Source organism: Bos indicus, chromosome 1 (assembly GCF_029378745.1).
Source record: "Bos indicus isolate NIAB-ARS_2022 breed Sahiwal x Tharparkar chromosome 1, NIAB-ARS_B.indTharparkar_mat_pri_1.0, whole genome shotgun sequence".
Taxonomy (NCBI): Eukaryota; Metazoa; Chordata; class Mammalia; order Artiodactyla; family Bovidae; genus Bos; species Bos indicus.
In genome coordinates, this window is record NC_091760.1 from 112,276,725 (window position 1) to 112,296,914 (window position 20,190).

The following is a 20,190-nucleotide window of genomic DNA, read 5'->3' on the forward strand; positions in this document are numbered from 1 at the left end:
TTGAAGAGCTGGTTTGGTGGTGCTGAATTCTCTGAGCTTTTGCTTGTCTGTAAAGCTTTTGATTTCTCCTTCATATTTGAATGAGATCCTTGCTGGGTACAGTAATCTGGGTTGTAGGTTTTTCTGTTTCATCACTTTAAGTATGTCCTGCCATTCCTTTCTGGCCTGAAGAGTTTCTGTTGAAAGATCAGTTGTTATCCTTATGGGGATCCCCTTGTGGGTTAATTGTTGTTTGTTTTTCCCTTGCTGCTTTTAATATTTGTTCTTTGTGTTTGATCTTCATTAATTTGATTAATATGTGTCTAGGGGTATTTTGCCTTGGGTTTATCCTGTTTGGGACTCTCTGGGTTTCTTGGACTTGGGTGGCTATTTCCTTCCCTATTTTAGGAAAGTTTTCAACTATTATCTCCTCAAGTATTTTCTCATGGCCTTTCTTTTTGTCTTCTTCTGGGACTCCTATGATTCAAATGTTGGGGCATTTCACATTGTCCCAGAGGTCACTGAGGTTGTCCTCGTTTCTTCTAATTCTTTTTTCCTCTCTGCTTCATTTATTTCCACCATCTATCTTCCACCTCACTTATCCTATCTTCTGCCTCAGTTATTCTACTGTTGCTTCCCTCCAGAGTGCTTTTGATCTCAGTTATTGCATTATTCATTATTGATTTACTCTTTTTTATTTCTTCTAGGTCCTTGTTAAACTTTTCTTGCATCTTCTCAATCCTTGTCTCCAGACTATTTATCTGTAACTCCATTTTGTTTTCAAGATTTTGGATCATTTTTACTATCATTATTCTGAATTCTTTTTCAGGTAAGCTCCCTATCTCCTCCTCTTTTGTTTTGTTTGGTGGGCTTTTATCATGTTCGTTTACCTGCTGAATATTTCTCTGCCTTTTCATCTTGTTTAGCTTGCTGTGTTTGGGGTGACCTTTCTGTATGCTGGAAGTTTGTGTGTTCCTCTTTATTGTGGAGGTTACTCCCTGTGGGTAGGGTTGGACAAGTGGCTTGTCAAGGTTTCCTGGTTAGGGAAGCTTGCGTTGGTGTTCTGGTGGTGCAGCTGGATCTCTTCTCCCTGGAGTGCAATGAAGTGTCCAGTAGTGAGTTTTGAGGTGTCTGTGGGTTTGGTGTGACTTTTGGCCACCTGTATTTTCGTGCTCAGGGTTATGTTCCTGCATTGTTGGAGAATTAGCCTGGTATGTCTTGCTCTGAAACTCATTGGCTCTTGGTTGGACCTTGGTTTCAGTGTAGGTATGGAGGCTTTTGGATGAGCTCTTGTCGATTAATGTTCCCTGGAGTCAGGAGTTTTCTGGTATTCTCAAGTTTTGGATTTAAACCTCCTACCTCTGGCTTTCAGTCTTATTCTTACAGTAGCCTCAATTCTTCTCCATCCATACAGCACTGATGATAAAACACCTAGGTTAATGCTGAAAAGATTCTCTACAGTGAGGGACACCCAGAGCGGGTCCCAGAGTTTCATGGAGAAGAGAAGAGGGAGGAGGAAGATATAGGTGACCAGGAGGACAAGAGGGGGAATCCAAAGGGGAGAGAGCAGTCTAGCCAGTAATCAATTCCCTATTTGCTCTCCAAGTCTGGAATACTCAGAGAGGTTCACAGAGTTCCATAGAGAAGAGAAGAGGGAGGAAGGAGATAGAGGTTACCAGGAGGAGAGGAGGGGCAGTCAAAAGGAGAGAGACCAATCTAGCCAGTGATCAGTTCCCTAAGTGTTCTCCACAGCCTGGAACACCCAAAGATATTCACAGAGTTAAGTAGAGAAGAGAATGGGGAGGGAGGAGGTAGAGGTGACCTGGGGGAGAAAAAGGAGAGTCAAAAGGGGAGAGAGCAATTAAGCCAGTAATCACACCCCTAAGTAAAAATGGGTACTGAAGATTGGATTCTTAAAGGTACAAAATTGATAACAAATACCAAAAAGCAAAGATTAAAAATCTAGAGTAGAAGTTAGATTCTCAAAAATACAGTATTAAAAAAATAAAACAAAATCACAAAAGTTATAAAATATATATATATATATATATGAAATTTGCTTTAAAAATAGGGTCTTTTTTTTGCAAGGTAATAGGTTTTAAAAATGAAAATTAAAGGAGTAATAAAGAACTTAAAAATTAAAAAATGACAATAGTAGAATCTTTGGCTGCAGAGAATATAATCAGTTTGATTTCGGTGTTGACCATCTGGTGATGTCCATATGTAGAATCTTCTCTTGTGTTGGAAGAGGGTGTTTGGCTATGACCAGTGCGTTCTCTTGGCAAAACTCTATTAGCCTTTGCCCTGCTTCATTCCGTACTCCAAGGCCAAATTTGCCTGTTACTCTAGGTGTTTCTTGACTTCCTACTTTTGCATTCCAGTCCCCTGTAATGAGAAGGACATCTTTTTTGGGTGTTAGTTCCAGAAGGTCTTGTAGGTCTTCATAGAACCGTTCAGCTTCAGCCTCTTCAGCGTTACTGGTTGGGGCATAGGCTTGGATTACTGTGATATTGAATGGTTTGCCTTGGAAACGAACAGAGATCATTCTGTCGTTTTTGAGATTGCATCCAAGTACTGCATTTCAGACTCTTTTGTTGACCATGATAGCTACTCCATTTCTTCTAAGGGATTCCTGCCCACAGTAGTAGAAATAATGGTCATCTGAGTTAAATTCACCCTTTCTAGTCCATTTCAGTTCGCTGATTCCTAGAATGTTGATGTTCACTTTTGCCATCTCCTGTTTGACCACTTCCAATTTGCCTTGACTCATGGACCTGACATTCCAGGTTCCTATACAATATTGCTCTTTACAGCATTGGACCTTGCTTCTATCACCAGTCACGTCTACTACTGGGTATTGTTTTTGCTTTGGCTCCATCCCTTCATTCTTTCTGGAGTTATTTCTCCATTGATCTCCAGTAGCATATTGGATACCTACTAACCTGGGGAGTTCCCCTTTCAGTATCCTATCATTTTGCCTTTTCATATTGTTCGTGGGGTTCTCAAGGCAAGAAAACTGAATTGGTTTGCCATTCCCTTCTCCAGTGGACCACATTCTGTCAGACCTCTCCAACATGACCCTCCCATCTTGGGAGGCCCCACACGGCATGGCTTAGTTTCACTGAGTTAGACAAGGCTGTGGTCCATGTGATCAGATTGGCTAGTTTTCTGTGATTATGGTTTCAGTGTGTCTGCCCTCTGATGGAGAAGCTCTACAGTCAGCAAAAACAAGACTGGGAGCTGACTGTGGCTCAGATCATGAACTCCTTATTGCCAAATTCAGATTTAAATTGAAGAAACTTGGGAAAACCACTAGACCATACAGGTATGACCTAAATCAAATCCCTTATGATTATACAGTGGAAGTGAGAAATAGATTTAAGGGACTAGATCTGATAGACAGAGTGCCTGATGAACTATGGATGGAGGTTCGTGACATTGTACAGGAGACAGGGATCAAGACCATCCCCATGGAAAAGAAATGCAAAAAAGCAAAATGGCTGTCTGAGGAGGCCTTACAAATAGCTGTGAAAACAGAAGCGAAAAGCAAAGGAGAAAAGGAAAGATATAAGCATCTGAATACAAAGTTCAAAGAATAGCAAGGAGAGATAAGAAAGCCTTCCTCAGCGATCAATGCAAAAAATAGAGGAAAACAATAGAATGGGAAAGACTAGAGATCTCTTCAAGAAAATTAGAGATACCAAGGGAACATTTCATGCAAAGATGGGCTCAATAAAGGACAGAAATCGTATGGACCTAACAAAAGCAGAAGATATTAAGTATAGGTGGCAAAAATACACAGAACAATTGTACAAAAAAGATCTTCACGACCCAGATAATCACGATGGTGTGATCACTCACCTAGAACCAGACATCCTGGAATGTGAAGTCAAGTGGGCATTAGAAAGCATGACTATGAACAAAGCTAGTGGAGATGATGGGATTCCAGTTGAGCTCTTTCACATCCTGAAAGATGATGCTGTGAAAGTGCTGCACTCAGTATGCCAGCAAATTTGGAAAACTCAGCAGTGGCCACAGGACTGGAAAAGGTCAGTTTTCATTCCAATCCCAAAGAAAGGCAATGCCAAAGAATACTCAAACTACAGCACAATTGCACTCATCTCATACACTAGTAAAGTAATGCTCAAAATTTTCCAAGCCAGGCTTCAGCAGTACATGAACCATAAACTTCCAGATGTTCAAGCTGGTTTTAGAAAAGGCAGAGGAACCAGAGATCAAATTGCCAACATCCGCTGGATCAATGAAAATGCCAAGAGAGTTCCAGAAAAACATCTATTTCTGCTTTATTGACTATGCCAAAGCCTTTGACTGTGTGGACCACAATAAACTGTGGAAAATTCTGAAACAGATGGGAATACCAGACCACCTGACCTGCCTCTTGAGAAACCTGTATGCAGGTCAGGAAACAACAGTTAGAACTGGACATGGAACAACAGACTGGTTCCAAATAGGAAAAGGAGTACGTCAAGGCTGTATACTGTCATCCTGTTTATTTAACTTCTATGCAGAGTACATCATGAGAAACGCTGGGCTGGAAGAAGCACAAGCTGGAATCAAGATATTTCTCAAGCTGGGAGAAATATCAATAACCTCAGATATGCAGATGACACTACCCTTATGGCAGAAAGTGAAGAGGAACTCAAAAGTCTCTTGATGAAAGTGAAAGAGGAGAGTGAAAAAGTTGGCTTAAAGCTCAACATTCAGAAAACTAAGATCATGGCATCTGGTCCCATCACTTCATGGCAGATAGATGGGGAAACAGTGGAAACAGTATCAGACTTTATTTTTGGGGGCTCCAAAATCACTGCAGATGGTGATTGCAGCTATGAAATTAGAAGACGCTTACTCCTTGGAAGGAAAGTTATGACCAACCTAGATAGCATATTGAAAAGCAGAGATATTACTTTGCCAACAAACATCCGTCTAGTCAAGGCTGTGGTTTTTCCAGTGGTCGGTCATGTATGGATGTGAGAGTTGAACTGTGAAGAAAGCTGAGCGCCAAAGAATTGATGCTTTTGAACTGTTGTATTGGAGAAGACTCTTGAGAGTCCCTTGGACTGCAAGGAGATCCAACCAGTCCATCCTAAAGGAGATCAGTCCTGGATGTTCATTGGAGGGACTGATACTGAAGCTGAAACTCCAATATTTTGGCCACTTCATGCGAAGAGTTGACTCATTGGAAAAGACTCTGATGCTGGGAGGGATTAGGGGCAGGAGGAGAAGGGGACGACAGAGGATGACATGGCTGGATGACATCACCGACTCGATGGACATGAGTTTGAGTGAACTCTGGTAGTTGGTGATAGACAGGGAGGCCTGGTGTGCTGTGATTCATGGGGTTGTAAAGAGTTGGACACGACTGAGCGACTGAACTGAACTGAATAGTATAATATGTCTAGGAATTTCTCTGGAGCTGTTGAGGGCAATGGGGTCAGTTCAGTTTCAGACAGGTCCTTGTTCCAGCTTATACTTCCCAAGGTCTATATGTCCCTTCCAGTGTAGCCAATGCTAACTACAGGGTTTTAATCTGTTGCACCTGTCACTTCCAAAGCGGTTCCCTCTTGTTTGTTTATTTTGGCTTCCTCTGTTTGCAAGTCTCTTCAGTATCTAACTTCTGCCCTGACCCAAGAGGGCGAAGGTGGTCATTTATTTAGGCTTACTTGTTCAGTTGTGCTGTGGGGAGGCTGGAACACTGCAAACAAATATCACTGGTGTGTGTGGGGAGTGCTTGCAGTGACTTGGCCACACTGGGTTTGTCCCCACTGATGGTGTGTGTGTGCTTTCCCATCTACACTGCTCAGGCTCTAGGTTGCTCTGCAGGGGAACTGTCTAAGGTGGGCCCTGGGTTGCGTGCACTTCCTATGTCTAAGCCACTCAGGTTCAGGTTCTTGGGTACTCCACAAAGGCACTCAGTTGGGCCAGTGTTTTGTGCCCTTCCCAGGTCCGAGCAGTTCAGGCGACCAGGTGCTTGTCGAGCGCACACTCCCCATGGGTGGCGCATCTTGTCACCTCCCCTGTCCCAGCCGCTCGGTTTCCTGGGTGTGCAGCGGGAGTGCCATCTCAGGTGTGCTGTGTGTCTCCTCTGGGGAGCTGATCTCTGGCTGCGACCCCTCTGGCGGATGTCAACCGTCCAGGATCCCAGGAAGATTTGGTTAGCAACTGGGAGCCTGCTCACAGTTTGGTAGAGGATGCCGTCTCTGGGGCCAAGTTTGCCCCTTGCCTTCTGGCTCTGGCTGGGGCCCGCCTGCCTCCCTGCCTCCGGCGGGGATGGGCCAGTGCACTGCTGGCTAGCTCTCCTCTGGTATTCGCTCAGTCCTTTGTTCTGTGAGTGGCCTGGTGGTGCCGTAGGTTAGAGGTTTTTGTGGGAAAGTTCTCTCTCTCTCTCTCTCTGCTCTTTGTTTTTTTTTCTCTCTGGCTATCCCACAGTTTGGGTTGCTATCTCATGTTAGCTCCCTCAGATTGCCCTCAGGGCATTCAGGCCCGGTCCTTACCCTAAGCAGTGCAGCCTGAGCCTCGCTGTTCAGCCCCCGCTTGCTGGTGGCAAATGCAAGCGTCTGGGGTACTTCTTCACTGGGAGTTGCTGTTAGGGGCATAATCTATGGGTTTTATTTATTTATTTTTTCCTCCCAGTTATGTTGCCCTCTGAGATTGCAAAACTCCCCAGGATGGGTCTCTGTCCCTAAATCTTTTGTCTCTCTTTTTATCTTTTTTATTTTGTCCTACCTCCTTTCGAAGACAATGGATTGCCTTTCTGGGTGCCTGGCGTCCTCCGCCAGCGTTCACAAGTTGTTTTGTGGTATTTGCTCAGTGTTCAAATGATCTTTTGATGAATTTGTCGGGGAGAAAGTAGTCTCCCCGTCCTATTCCTCCACCATCTTAGGACCGCCCCCCACAAACGAACTATTTAATTTGGTTCCAGATTTCTTTTCTTCCTTCCCTCCTTTTTTCACGTAGCTACTCAGGCATTCAAACATTTATTCCACAAATACTGAACACACATTATGTTCTAGGTCCTAGCTAGCTGTACATGCTGAGTGAAACAAACAAGACCACTCTACCCCTTGGAGCTTACAGTCCAGGTGGAAGATGGGCAACAAAAAAATGAAAAATTGTCCTAAGGGCTATGAAGAAAAGGATCAGGGTGTAGGATGAGCATTACTGGAGCTTTTAAGAAGAGGAAATCCACATATATGGTGGTCAGAGAAGGCCTCATCAGAGGCCTAGAGAATGGGAAGGAGCTGGCTAGGAAGAACATGCGTGGGGATGAGCCCGGCTCTTTTGGTAAGGCACGTGAAGGCTCATGTGGCTGGAGCATAGGGAAGAAGGGGACAAGAGACACCAAAGAGGTTGGAGAATTGGGCAGAGTCCAGAGCTTGCTGCTGCAATTCCCTTTTCTCCCTGCTTCTCAGCAAAGACCACAGCCACACAGACCTTCCTGCTGCTTCCATGTGTTCTCACGCCCTGGGCATAGATCTTTTCCAAGTGCCTGAGCGTCTGTGGATTCTTTTTGTTTGTTTTTTCTCTTTTTCTTTACTGTGTGGCATGTGTCATCTTAGTTCCCCAACTAGGGATTGAACCTGTACCCCCTCCACTGCAAGCATGGAGTCTTAACCACTGGACCACCAGGGAAGTCCCAGTCTGTGGATTCTTTAGGTTCTAGCTCAAACTTCAGCTCTTTTGTGAAGCTCTCCTTAACTCCCAAGCAGAACTGGCCTCTTTCTTTCCTATGCCCCAAGCAATTTATACATACTGCAATTACAGTACTAAAACACATTTTCCTGTAATTATGTATCTAGGTTTATATCCTTCTATTGAACTATGAGCCCCTAGTGGGCAGGGAACTTTTCTTATCTAATTATTCACAGTCCCTAGAAAAATAATTTTTAGCCAACAGAGACTTGGCAAAATTGTCAAATGATTTAATTGAGTCATATTTAAAGATCTCCTTAATATTATTTTAATGTTTTAAAGAAAGTTCTTATTTCTTTACCCTGAGATGAATGAATCTCACTCTTCAATTGACATATGGCTATAAAGGAATAAGGTTGATTTTTTTTACCTCAAGCACACCTGACATGATTGATTTTATTTCTTAACAAATCAAGCAGAACTTACACAATTTACAACAGTCATTTGAATGACTGTTGTTCCCTAAAGAAAGATTACTTGGGATGTTTATTTGTTGGCCATTTCAGCTCTAAGCATGGTTTATACTTCTCAGTTGTTGTAATAATGCAGTAGTAATTTAAATCTCTCCTGTCGGAAATAGTGATGATTTTTTAGTGCTTAGACAGCAAGGCCATCGGTGCATCGCACAACTCCAGGGTTGGTATTCACCAGGTATCTGTCCTGAAAGGTGTGCAATGCCACAGCACTTTAATTGCTATATTAGAGTGCTATAATTGCTATAATATTAGTGTATTATTAGTATATACATCAAATAATAATGTTTGTCAACTTGGTACAATCAAAATTTTAAAGCTAAAAGGAAACTTACTTCCCCTACTTATTTTAATATTTTCTATAGAAGTTAAAGGTCATTTATGCAGCCATCTCCGTAACAGTTGATGGAGCTAAAGATAGAAAATAGATTCTTTGCTACCCAGTCCACAACTTTGTGTATTGAGTTGCAAAAATTAAAGAAACAGACACACTGACAGATGCTAACCAGTACAAATGTAATGATAGTGTTAATACTTTTTGTAACTGACATAAATTGTTCATTTAAAAAAATCTTTATTTATTTGGCTACGTCAAGTCTTAGTTGGGGCATGCGGACTCTAGTTGAGGCATGCAGGCTTAGTTTGTCCCACTTAGTCATGTGGGATCTTAGATCCCTGACCAGGGATTGGACCTGTGTCTCCTGCATTGCAAGGCAGGTTCTTACCAGAGAAGTCCCCAAATTGTTCATGTTAAAGAGATCAATTTGCATTTACATTGGTTAAACCTGTTTACCTATAAAACAGTTATAGAATCTAGAAGTTGCTTTCCAAGCACTATTTTGAATGACATAATAAGATGTTAGAGCATAATCTTGTTCATTTAAGAATAGCTATTAATTGAAAGCTCCTTATGTTCCTTTCACTGTTTTTACTACCTGGTCTATAGGATAGAGATGGACTTTTGATTTTATTGTAAGGAGGGCTAAGATTCAGGCCCCCCAGATTGAGGCCATTCTAACCAAATGGTTGGGCTCAGATAACTACATCAGAGTAGTCTGTGTGGCGTAGTTGAATGTGTTTGGTGTAGAGAGCTTGTGTTCTGTTTCCAGTTCAGCCAATGGTTTCCACCACTATCAAACAAGAGAATCATCACATTTCCAAGACTCCTTCCTCATGACTATTTTGTGATATCCTTGCCTTCCATGATCTTATCTTTGGTTTATATGATGAGGCAAACACACAGAGCTGAAAATTTTTATGAAGTGAAACTCTTAGAACACTTCATTTCTTCAGTAGATGTTTACTGAAGACCTGCTCTATTCTGCAGTTTCAGTATACAGTGGCAAACAATGGATGTGAGCCTACGGTAGTCAGAAAACCTGCAGTCTAGTGATACCATTTCAAAGCTTCTCCTATTCCTAATAGTAAATTTTACCATTTACCTAATGGTAAAAAATAATCTTTTTGATATATGTGATATATCTCTCTCATGAAATTGTCCACTGTCATGAATCCATTTATAATATTTATTTATTCAGTCATTTATTATTTCTGTTGTAAGGTTGTGGAATCTGAGTTCCCAGACCAGAGATTGAACCCAGGCTTCCATAATGAAAGTGCAGAATCCTAGCCGCTAAACCACCAGGAAACTTCTTGATTTTTAATATTCTATAAATCTAGGGGATGAATCAGTTGTTTTGGGATCAAGTACTATCTTTCTAAAAACCTTAGGAATATTAAGTTGTGAAGTTTCCTACCCATCTGATAGAACATAAATGTAACAAAGTCCTTAGTGGCGGTTTACCTGAGTATTCATCTTATGTCTGCAGTTTTCTCCAGGTGCCCATGGTCTTTCCCTTACTTGACATGCTCACTCCCATTCCTCCCTGTGCCTCTCTGTGTTCATTCTGCAAAACCCAAGCCGTATACTTTTCGTGGAGTGCTGTTGGGCTCCTCCACTGGAGCCCGTTTTGCTGTGCCCTTACAATCCTTGGCATTGTGTCGTCCTACCCAGTATGAATTAGGTTTTTTAAAAGTATATATGTAAAAGATTTATTGAAGAGCTGGAAAGACAGGGATTCACACAAAGCTAAAATTAGAAATCATAAATATTAAAAGTAACCTCTCCTTTTTCAAGAAAACATCAATTGTTTGGGCAAAAATATTTGATGGATATAACTTACCTTATTCAGTAGATTAGCTTCTGGAAAACTTATGTTTACATTGGTATTGACCATATCATATTTTAAATGCTTAATTGGGACTTTGCTAATTTTAAAGGAATCCCATGACCTTTGTTGAAGTGAAGAATTAGGACATTAATACTCAAGGTTGATAGTGTTGATTAGATTCATGTTTTTGGTCCTAAAGATTTGGTTTTAAAGACTAGAGGATACTTTATTGAAAGACAGTTGGTGTTGATGGTAGCATTAAAGGGCTGAAGAGAGGCCTCAGAATCTTTATACTTCCCTTCACTCATTAGGTATTTCATCTAATGATTTCATCTAATCTTTATTATATGTGTTCTGCCTTAATAAAATTTGTGAATATACTGTATCACAGAGTTTTCTAAGGACATAATCCTCCTACTTATACCTTTTGAAACTTCTCTAACTGAAGCTCTAGGACAAGTTTCAAGAAACCCAAGCCTTAAAGAAAATGATTTTCTATCATCAAATAATATCATGAGAAACTTCTGGGATATCTTTCTGAACTCAAGTGTTACTTTTCCCTAGCAATTAAATGGACAAACTTTATACTTTCAACTATCAATACTTATATAAGAGTATAATATATGTTAAATGTATCATTTCTTTTAAAAAAAGCATTAACTTTTTTTTTTTTTTTTGCCAGCCATTTTCCCTTTTTGGAAAGTTGTAAACTTTTTCTAAAATAAGATCCTATTATTAAAGTTCAATTGGTAAAAATTTTATCCAGAGTTTGCCCAAACAAACTTTCTTAATGCTATGTTGTTGTTCAGTCATGTCTGACTCTGTGACCCTAATGGACTGTAGTATGCCAGGCTCCTCTCAGTTCAGTTCAGTTCAGTTGCTCAGTCATGTCTGGCTCTTTGCGACCTGTGAAGTCCAGGCTTCAGTCTGTCAGGCTCCTCTGTCCTCCACTATCTCCCAGAATTTGCTCAAATTCATGTTCATTGAGTCAGTGCTTCTATCTAACCATCTCATCCTCTGCTGCCCCCTTCTCCTGTTGCCCTCCATCTTTCCCAACATCAGGGTCTTTTCCACTGAGTCGGCTTTTCTTATCAGGTGGCCAAAGTATTGGAGCTTCAGCTTCAGCATCAGTCCTTCCAATGAATATTCAGGGTTGATTTCCTTCAGGATTGACTGGTTTGATCTCCTTGCTATCCAAGAGACTCTTCTCCAGCACCACAATTTGAAAGTATCTTTCTTTAGCGCTTAGCCTTCTTTATGGTCCAACTCTCACATCCATACATGACTACTGGAAAAACCATAGCTTTGACTATATAGACGTTATTACTTGGAATATAAATTGATAAAATCCTATCTGGAAATCAGTTTTATAAACTGTATAAAAATAATGTTGACATTAATATTTATTGAGTTGGGAAAACAGCCTCAATAAATTAAGTGAAAAAGCAGTTTATACGGTTTTATTGATAGTAGGAGCCTATATTATTGAACGACATGACTTGTAGCTTTATGTGTATGTGTACATAGAAATAAATCTGGAAGATTTTTTTTTAAAAAAAGATAAATTGGTTAAACCCCACATCCTGTTCTGGATCTTACTGAAATTAGTTTTTTAAATTATTCCATCTATTACCTACTTGTATTGTTTTAAAAGACAAGTTGACTATAGAAATAAATGGATCTACATCTAGAGAGTCTGGGTATTTATAAGTAACATATCCAGTTGTGTTTTGAAGCACAAATGACTTTGGAATTTGCTTTTGCAATTGTGATATTAAAGGTAAACTCTTCTACCTAACCTTTTTAGAAGAACCATGTGGCGTTTTGCTGATTAAGTTGGCTGGAGTAGAACTTACTGAAACTGGGAAGGTGTGGTTACAAAAAGAGCTAAAACCTTCCCAAGTACTATGGTTCCAACTTCTTGGAAAGGAGAATTCAGCACTCTTTTGCTACCTTTTAGTGAATAAGGTAAGTAGTGTGAAGAAAGAACTAACAATATTTTATTCTTATTATTTATACATAAGTGAAAAGTGAAAGTGTTAGTCATTCAGTCGTGTCTAACTCTTTGTGACCCCATGGACTGTAGCCCAATATATAAACACATTAATTAGAACCTTGATTATATAATGAAACAGGTTTTCTTTTGTCTTTTGTAACTACTACTGCTAGTGATTATATATAAGGAACCAGGTTTCATATATAAATTTTTCTATAAAATTTGTTTATTATAGAAAATGTTTATATGTTTATTACAGAAAAATAAAAAATTAAGAAAAAGTAAAAAACTTCAAATTATTAATGACTGGCTATTGCTTATTTAAAGAGTATCATATATTTATTTATGGACAAGTGTATTATATCACACTTGTTATAAACCACTTGTTGAGTGTGGTGTCAACTGGTAGTTGCAAAGAGCAAGGATGTTTTCTGAAGGTAAATATTGCTCATTCTGATCCAATACCTTGTAGAAAGGTATGACTTAACATGTAAGTCTTTGAACTCTAAAAGCATTGAGCATATTTAATATTACTGGACATATTTAAATGGAGCCTATTTAAGTACTATTTACTTTTTTTAAAAAAAATACTGTTTATGATCCATAGTCATTGCTTTAGAATTTCCTTACTTTTGTGATTGACCATAGCCATTCTGTCAGAGAAGGCAATGGCACCCCACTCCAGTACTCTTGCCTGAAAAGTCCCATGGACGGAGGAGCCTGGTAGGCAGCAGTCCTTGGGGTCGCTAAGAATTGGACACGACTGAGCGACTTCACTTTCTCTTTTCACTTTCATGCATTGGAGAAGGAAATGGCGGCCCACTGCAGTGTTCTTGCCTGGAGAATCCCAGGGACGGGGGAGCCTGGTGGGCTGCTGTCTATGGGGTCACACAGAGTCAGACACGACTGAAGTGACTTAGTATAGCATAGCATAGCCATTCTGTAACTGGGAATGCCACAGAGCCTCATTGCTGTTGCTCTGTTACTGTCTTGAGTTCTTCAATGTGCCTTCCTCCAAATTTCTTTTGGTGGACGATTACTGAAAAAAGGACATGGCAAAATGAAATAGTTGAAACGTTAATATGAAAGAATTAAGAATTGTTTTTTTAACTTACATTATTATGACAGCATTAAGGGTAGTTTTTCTTTTAAAGTTCTTTATTATACTACAAGTGAGAATAATCTGAAGAAAAATAATAATCTCACACTAAAGTGATTAGAATGGTAACCATTTTAATTATAAAAAGCTTTCTGAATTAATAGAACACCTAATGAAATCCATTAATCTTTGCATGTCCAGGTCATATTCAGTTCTTTCAAAATAAGAATTATTCAACCTTGATTGGTTGAGGCATCTATATTTAACTAAGTTGATAATACAAAATTATATAAAAATCTCAAAGGCCTTATTCAAATATTAACTTCTCTTTTAAATTGAGAAGTATGTATTATTTATTCTCAAACCCCGCTATGGAATCATTTTATTCCTATATAAAGGTGGGACTCTGAGTAACCAAGTGGAAAAGCTGGTATTGAAGTCCAGCTCCTTGGGGCTCCTGAGCCCGAACTTTACCTTTTCTGTCATTACCTTATACCAGACTATACGAATATTTCAGTATTTATTTCTGTTGAACTTTTCTGTAGTGTGAGGTTGAATTTTAATTATTCTCATTTTGGTTCAGCTCATTAAATTTAAAAGATTGAGACAAATATGATATACCCTTTAAAACTGTATTTATTAGCTGCTTATCATCATGTACCAAAAGTTACTGCATTTAAAGAAACAAAAGTTTCCTATATTCTTTTAATCTTAGAAAATGTTTACTACTTTAAACCTTTAGTTTTCACATTAAAAAATTTTAACTGTGAATTACTTGTCTAATGAAGCTATAAAATTTCTAACACCTTGTTAAAATTAATCTTATATTAAAATCCCAGAGGGACTATGGAAACAGCTAAGCAGGATCTCTTTTACACTGTAAATTAGTAAGGGGAAAAACGTTCCCATTTATCTGGTTTCACTAGGCAGTGAGGTATAACTAAAATTTCTTGAAGTTTGAAGATTCAAGGGCCAGGGCTATTTTTATGTTCATTATTTTATGGGCCATCTTTTAAAAACATTCTTACATGCCAGGCCTTGCTAAACACTGAAATTCTGAACCTAATGTAACAGTTCTGTGATGCTTCAGTCCATTTTGCATTTGTCTACTTTTTAGTTTTGTTAATTTCTTTTGCTGTGGCCTCCTGTCATTTTCCCTAACTGGTGTGTGCTCCATTCTCTATTCAAACATCAACCAAAAAATCAAAAATCTCTTTTCATACTTTATCGCTTCTACACACTTTTGAGTTAGGTGACCAGTGAACCTGTGGAGAGCTATGTGTTATAAAAGAGTCAGTTGTCTTTGAGCAAAAGTTTCATCTAGTAATGAAATTCTTGGATTTAACATTAGCTATTTAAAGCTCTTAAGGACCCCTTTGCATATATATGTATATGTATGTGTGTGTGTAAATATATATATATATGTATATTTTGTGGCTATACCACATGCCATATGGGAGCCCTACCAGGGATCAAACCCATGCCCCCTGCCGTGGGAGCACAGATTCTTAACCTTTGTGCCACCATGGAAGTCCCATCATTTATATTTTTGACTTTTCTCTGGAGGACTCAAATTGCAGATTGACTGATTTTAAAGTAAATAAGGTACTATGGGTATATTAGTAATTTTATTAAATAATTGGTTTGTGTTATTTTTTATTCAAGGGTAGATTTTTTAGTGTGAATCTGAATGAAGAAATCCTGAGAAGAGGTCTTGGCAAAACTGTTCTTGTTAAGGGGTTAAGTCATGATTCTAAAATCTACTGGAGAATTCACAGAAATTTACTTAAAGCTGAATTAACAGCCTTAAAAAAAGGAGAAGGAGTATGGAAGGAAGACTCTGAAAAAGAAAGTTATTTGGAAAAACTGAAAGGTTCCTGGAGAGAAATATGGAAAAAAGACAGTTATTTAAAAAAAAATGGATCAGATTTCAACTTGAAAAAAGAAAGTTATTATGACAAATTTAAAAGGTCTTATGAAACATGGAAAGAGACCATGAATAACTACTCCTTAATACTGAAGTTCAGAGAGCTTATGAGTCGCATACACTTTCGTAGAAAAGAATGAAATATTCCAAGCTGTCTGGAGGTGACCTACTCCAAAAAGAATAAAACGTGTAATTATAATGGATATTTTTCATTGAGTTGAAATGGGAAATTTCCCCAGAAGATCAAAGTTGCATTCTAATGGTATTTAAATATTTAAGGGATGATTCTTTGTACATGTAATATCAGAGTAATGTAAATAAATTGTGATTAATATAGTATGGTTTTAAGAAGAATGAAACACTCCATAAAAGTTACAGGTTGGGCTTCCCTGGTGGCTCAGTGGTAAAGAATCCACCTATCAATGCAGAAAACAACTAAGCCTGTCCAGCACAACTACTGACCTGTACTCTAAAGCCCAGGAGCTGCTACTACTGAATCCCTGCGCCCTAGCGCCTGTGCTCCACAATAGGAGAAGCCACCACAATGAGAAGCCCATGAACTACAAATGAGAAAAGCCTGAGCAGCAGTGATGACCCAATGGAGCCAAAAAAAAATTTTTTATCAGGTTGAAGGAGATATACATATAATGATAGTACATGAAGAGAAAGTTTAACTACTGGCCGTTGTATTATTTTAGTCATTTGGGGCAGCCATATTTAGCTTTTGTTGAAAGACAGTATTTGTTTATTTTGCCAGTTTTTTCAACTTTGATTACTTATAATAAAGTAACTCTTTAGGCAGCATGTCTGAGGCTGCTCTTTCTTTTTCACTGCTCTCTAACTGCTTGTGAATTTGGGGCAGAGCCACAAGGGAAGGTCACTTAGACCATTTCTAGTAATAAAGAGTAGCTTATTTCCACCTATTGTTAGATGAGGGGGACAGTCCTGAGAACAAAAGCACAAAAGTGTTGAGGATGGCAGCACAGAGACGGGAAAGAACAGGGATGCCTTCTGACATTGTCAAGATCCCGAGGACTTGAACTCTCTTGCCTCCCAATTTCTCATTATGCAAGGTAATATATTTCTTTCTTTTTTAGAGCCAGTTTGAGTGGCTTTGAGGATGTGGCATACAAAAACATGTACTTGCTGCTAAAATCTTCCTGACATTATAAGCTTCTTTCAAAACACCAGCAGTGATCTACTCACAGGGTCTCCAGAAGTTTTTCCTAACGGGTTGCAAAGGAACTGACCAAAGTCAGAGGACTCATCTGGTCCTCTTCATTCTGACTCCTATCAGAATCCGTGATTTAGAAGGGGAAGTTTACTGCTGCTACCTGATTAAAGCAGGAAACTGCTGCTTCTGGGATAAAACATAGCAAGGTAGCATTTTTCTGGTGGTCCAGGGGTTAAGAATCTGCCTGCCACTGTGGGGAACGTGGGTTCCATCTCTGGTCTGGGAAGATTTCACATGCTGAGGGGCAACTAAGCCCCTGTGCCACAACTACTGAACTTGCACTCTACAGCCCTGGAGCCGCAACTACCGAAGCCTGTGACCGAAACGAGAGAAGAGCCCTCACTCACCACAACCGGAGGAGGCCCTCACCTAGCAGTGAAGACCCAGCACAGCCAAAAGGAATAAATAAATACTGTGGTTTTTTTTTTTTCTTAAATAAATGTAACCTAAAAAAACCACACACACAGCAAAGTAGATTTCCCAACATTTTCTAATTAAACAACATTAATTTTTAGTGAGGTCTCAAATCTTCCAAAGTTCTTTTTGTGTGCGTAACTTTATTTCATCATCTTTGGGGTAGGATAGGAAGTTATGTGGTAGATTTTGTTCCCTGGATCTAATGCCTCAATAGCTTTCTATTTTGTTTTAAGGGAATGTGTTATTTTTGTTTACAGAGATGTTAAGATTTTTATTTACAGAGATGTTAAACTAGTTTTGTGGCAAGCTCCTGAGCCTTTCCCCCCGCCTCAGTTTGCCTCCAAGTGATGTCAGATCTCATCATAGTTATCACTGGAATTAGTTCTGATGACCTCTGCCAGCTCAGCCAGTGCACTGTGATCTTTCCAGTTGAACTGTTTGAAGGCGGGGCTGGTGAAGCCCCTCCTGAGGACTGTGTAACCTGGTCTATTCTTTTCCTTGAAGAGATAGTGACCTGAAAGTGAGTGAAGTCGCTCAGTTGTGTCCGACTCTTTGCGACCCCACGGACTGTAGCCTATCAGGCTCCTCCCTCCACGGGATTTTCCAGGCAATAGTACTGGAGTGGAGTGCCATTTCCTTCTCCAGGGGATCTTCCCGACCCAGGGAGTCTCCTGCATTGTAGACAGACGCTTTACCGTCTGAGCCACCAGGGAAGTTTGAAGAGATAGTAGGGAACACTAATTAAACCAGCTTTTGGTCCAAGGGCAAGATGAACTAGATAACTGCAGAGAGGCTAGATCTTTGTCATTGGGGATGGTTATAACAGGACTATCTAAAAATGTGAAAAAGTCCATTTAGGCTAAATTTCTGACCAAAGTCTAGGTTCTTAACCTTTTTCAAATAGAGGATTTACTGCTACTTAAAAAAAAAATTAATTAATTAATTAATTAGTTAGTTTTTGATTGTGCTGAGTCTTCGTTGCCGCGTTTGGGCTTTCTATAGTTGCAGAAAGTGTGGGCTACTCTCTCGTTGTGGTGTGAGAGCTTCTCATGGCAGCGGCTTCTCTTGTCGTGCAGCACAGGCTCTAGAGCATGTGGGCTTTTAATACTTGTGGCATGTGGACTCAGTGGTTGTAGCTCCTGGGTTCTAGAGCACAGGCTCAGTACTTGTGGCACACAGACTTAGTTGTTCCTTGGCATGTGAGATCTTCCTGGACCAGGGATCGAACCTTTGTCTCCTGCATTGGCAGGTGGATTCTTTACCTCTGAACCACCAGAGAAGCCCAAGGATTTACTACTTCTTGGTCTCTTGCCTTCAAAAATAACAGGGTCCATGACCACCTTTCCCCTTGGCTTTCTTTTTTTGGTATTTTGGGTATTTAGGCTCCTTTACTTTTTAAATATATTTCTATGACATGAATTTAGTTCTTACAGTATTTCTAAAGGATTGGATTATTATGGTCCTTTTCTATTTTGTCTTAGATCCACATTTCCTTTTGCGGGTTTTATTTATTTTTCATTTTTAAATCATACTTTCTAAAAAATATTTATTTATTTATTTGGCTGCATCAGGTCATAGTCGCAGTGCACAGGTTTAGTGGCTCTGTGGCATGTGGCATATGGGATCTTAGTTCCCCCGCCAGGGATTGAACCTGCATTGTGGATTCTTAAACACTAGACTACCAGGAAAGTCCCCACACTTTTTATATATGAAATGCTGATAGCATTACTAGTTTTATCATAATTAACAGTAAACAAAACTTGAGAAAAGAGTGAAAGCTAGTCCCATATATATCATTCAGCACTGGTCATTTTTGGCAGCCAAAAGCATATTCCACCAACATCCAGAGGAGGAAAACAGACATCCAAGGGCTCCTTACATGTGGCTTTCTGTTTGTGGTGCTAGTGTTTCTGTTAGTTCCATCCATGAGACAAGTTCTGGCTCTTTTCTAGCACATTGGGTCACAGTTGCTGTTGAGTGAGGAGTCTGTAGGGCTTTCTGTCATTGTCCCCAGGCTTGGGAGATTAACTCTTCTTTTCCCACTTGCTTGATTCCCAATGCAATCTAGTTCACAGCCTTTAACTGCTGGATTCCTACCATCTAGGGTGGGAAGTGCCCTCTCTATAGCTGGAGGAAAGAAGCATCCTTATCTCCAAACACAAACGGATGCCAAGAGGATTCCTAACAAACAGGCTTGCTAAATTTCCCCCCAGTAAATGTACTACGATTACCTCACTCCTTTCCTATCATATTCCTCCACAACTGCATACTCTTCCATCAAACCTACCATAAAGTACTCAGGTCTATTTCTTTGGGTCTTTATTTCCTTATGAAGCCTCTTGTGTCACATAAAACTTGTATTAAATAAATTTGTGTGCTTTTCTCTTGTTAATCTTTGTCAGTTTAATTTTCAAACCCAGCCAGAGACCCTCAGAAGGTCAAGGAAAACTTCTCCCCACTCACACCACAAAGAGCCGGAAAAGCCATCTCTACCCCAGCTATCCCAGAAGCAGGTGCATCTCCTTGGTACATCTGCCATCACTTTTAATGGTGACTTAAGCAATAATAGTTCTGTTGGTGCCCTGAACTTCTGAAATGCTGTTTCTTGGCTTCTTGAAATATGGCCTGTTCCAGGGAAGGAGGAGGAGAGGAGGTCAGAGTGAACCTCTGCTTTTGCTGCTTTTTCAAACTCCTTAAGCTTAAAATATTCAGTATACTAAGGTGCCATATTTTGGGGAGAGTGTGTTTGTGTCTGTATGCTCAGTCATGGCCGATTCTTTGTGACCCCATGGACTATAGCCTGCTAGGCTTCTCTGTCCATGGAATTTCCCAGGCAAGAATACTGGACTGGGTTGCCATTTCCTTCTCCAGAGGATCTTCCCAACCCAGGGATCAAACCTGTGTTTCTTGCATCTTCTGCATTGGCAGGCAGATTCTTTACCACTGTAGCACCTGGGAAGCCCATATTTTGGGGGTAGCATGTCTTGAACACCAGCAGTGGTTTGGAACTTTTCTAATGTTACCAAGGTAGCTATTTCAATGAAGGCAAACCACAGGAAGAAAGTAATGCAAATTTATGAGAAGACTGAAGAAAATAAAAAGCCCAGGGTTAAAAATTAAAATGTCAATAGATATTTTAAGGTAAAATAGTAAAAAAAACTTAAGAAATGAACCATATTTCTAT

At 39.7% G+C, this 20,190-nt stretch overlaps 1 protein-coding gene across 3 annotated transcripts in view; it reads left to right on the top strand.

The window, feature by feature from the left end:
• Positions 1–20,190, top strand: part of C1H3orf33 (chromosome 1 C3orf33 homolog) — a 37,207-nt gene that overhangs the window by 9,995 nt on the left and 7,022 nt on the right. For 2 of the 3 annotated variants that reach the window (XM_070792781.1, XM_070792785.1), the window contains exons 4-5: positions 12,141–12,301; positions 15,094–16,156. In XM_070792781.1, the coding sequence (XP_070648882.1) occupies positions 12,141–12,301; positions 15,094–15,495 (563 nt within the window). In that variant the 3' untranslated portion in view covers positions 15,496–16,156. Of the gene's footprint in view, positions 1–12,140; positions 12,302–15,093; positions 16,157–19,426; positions 19,533–20,190 lie in introns of those variants that run through there. The other variant, XM_070792791.1, reaches the window with a different exon arrangement.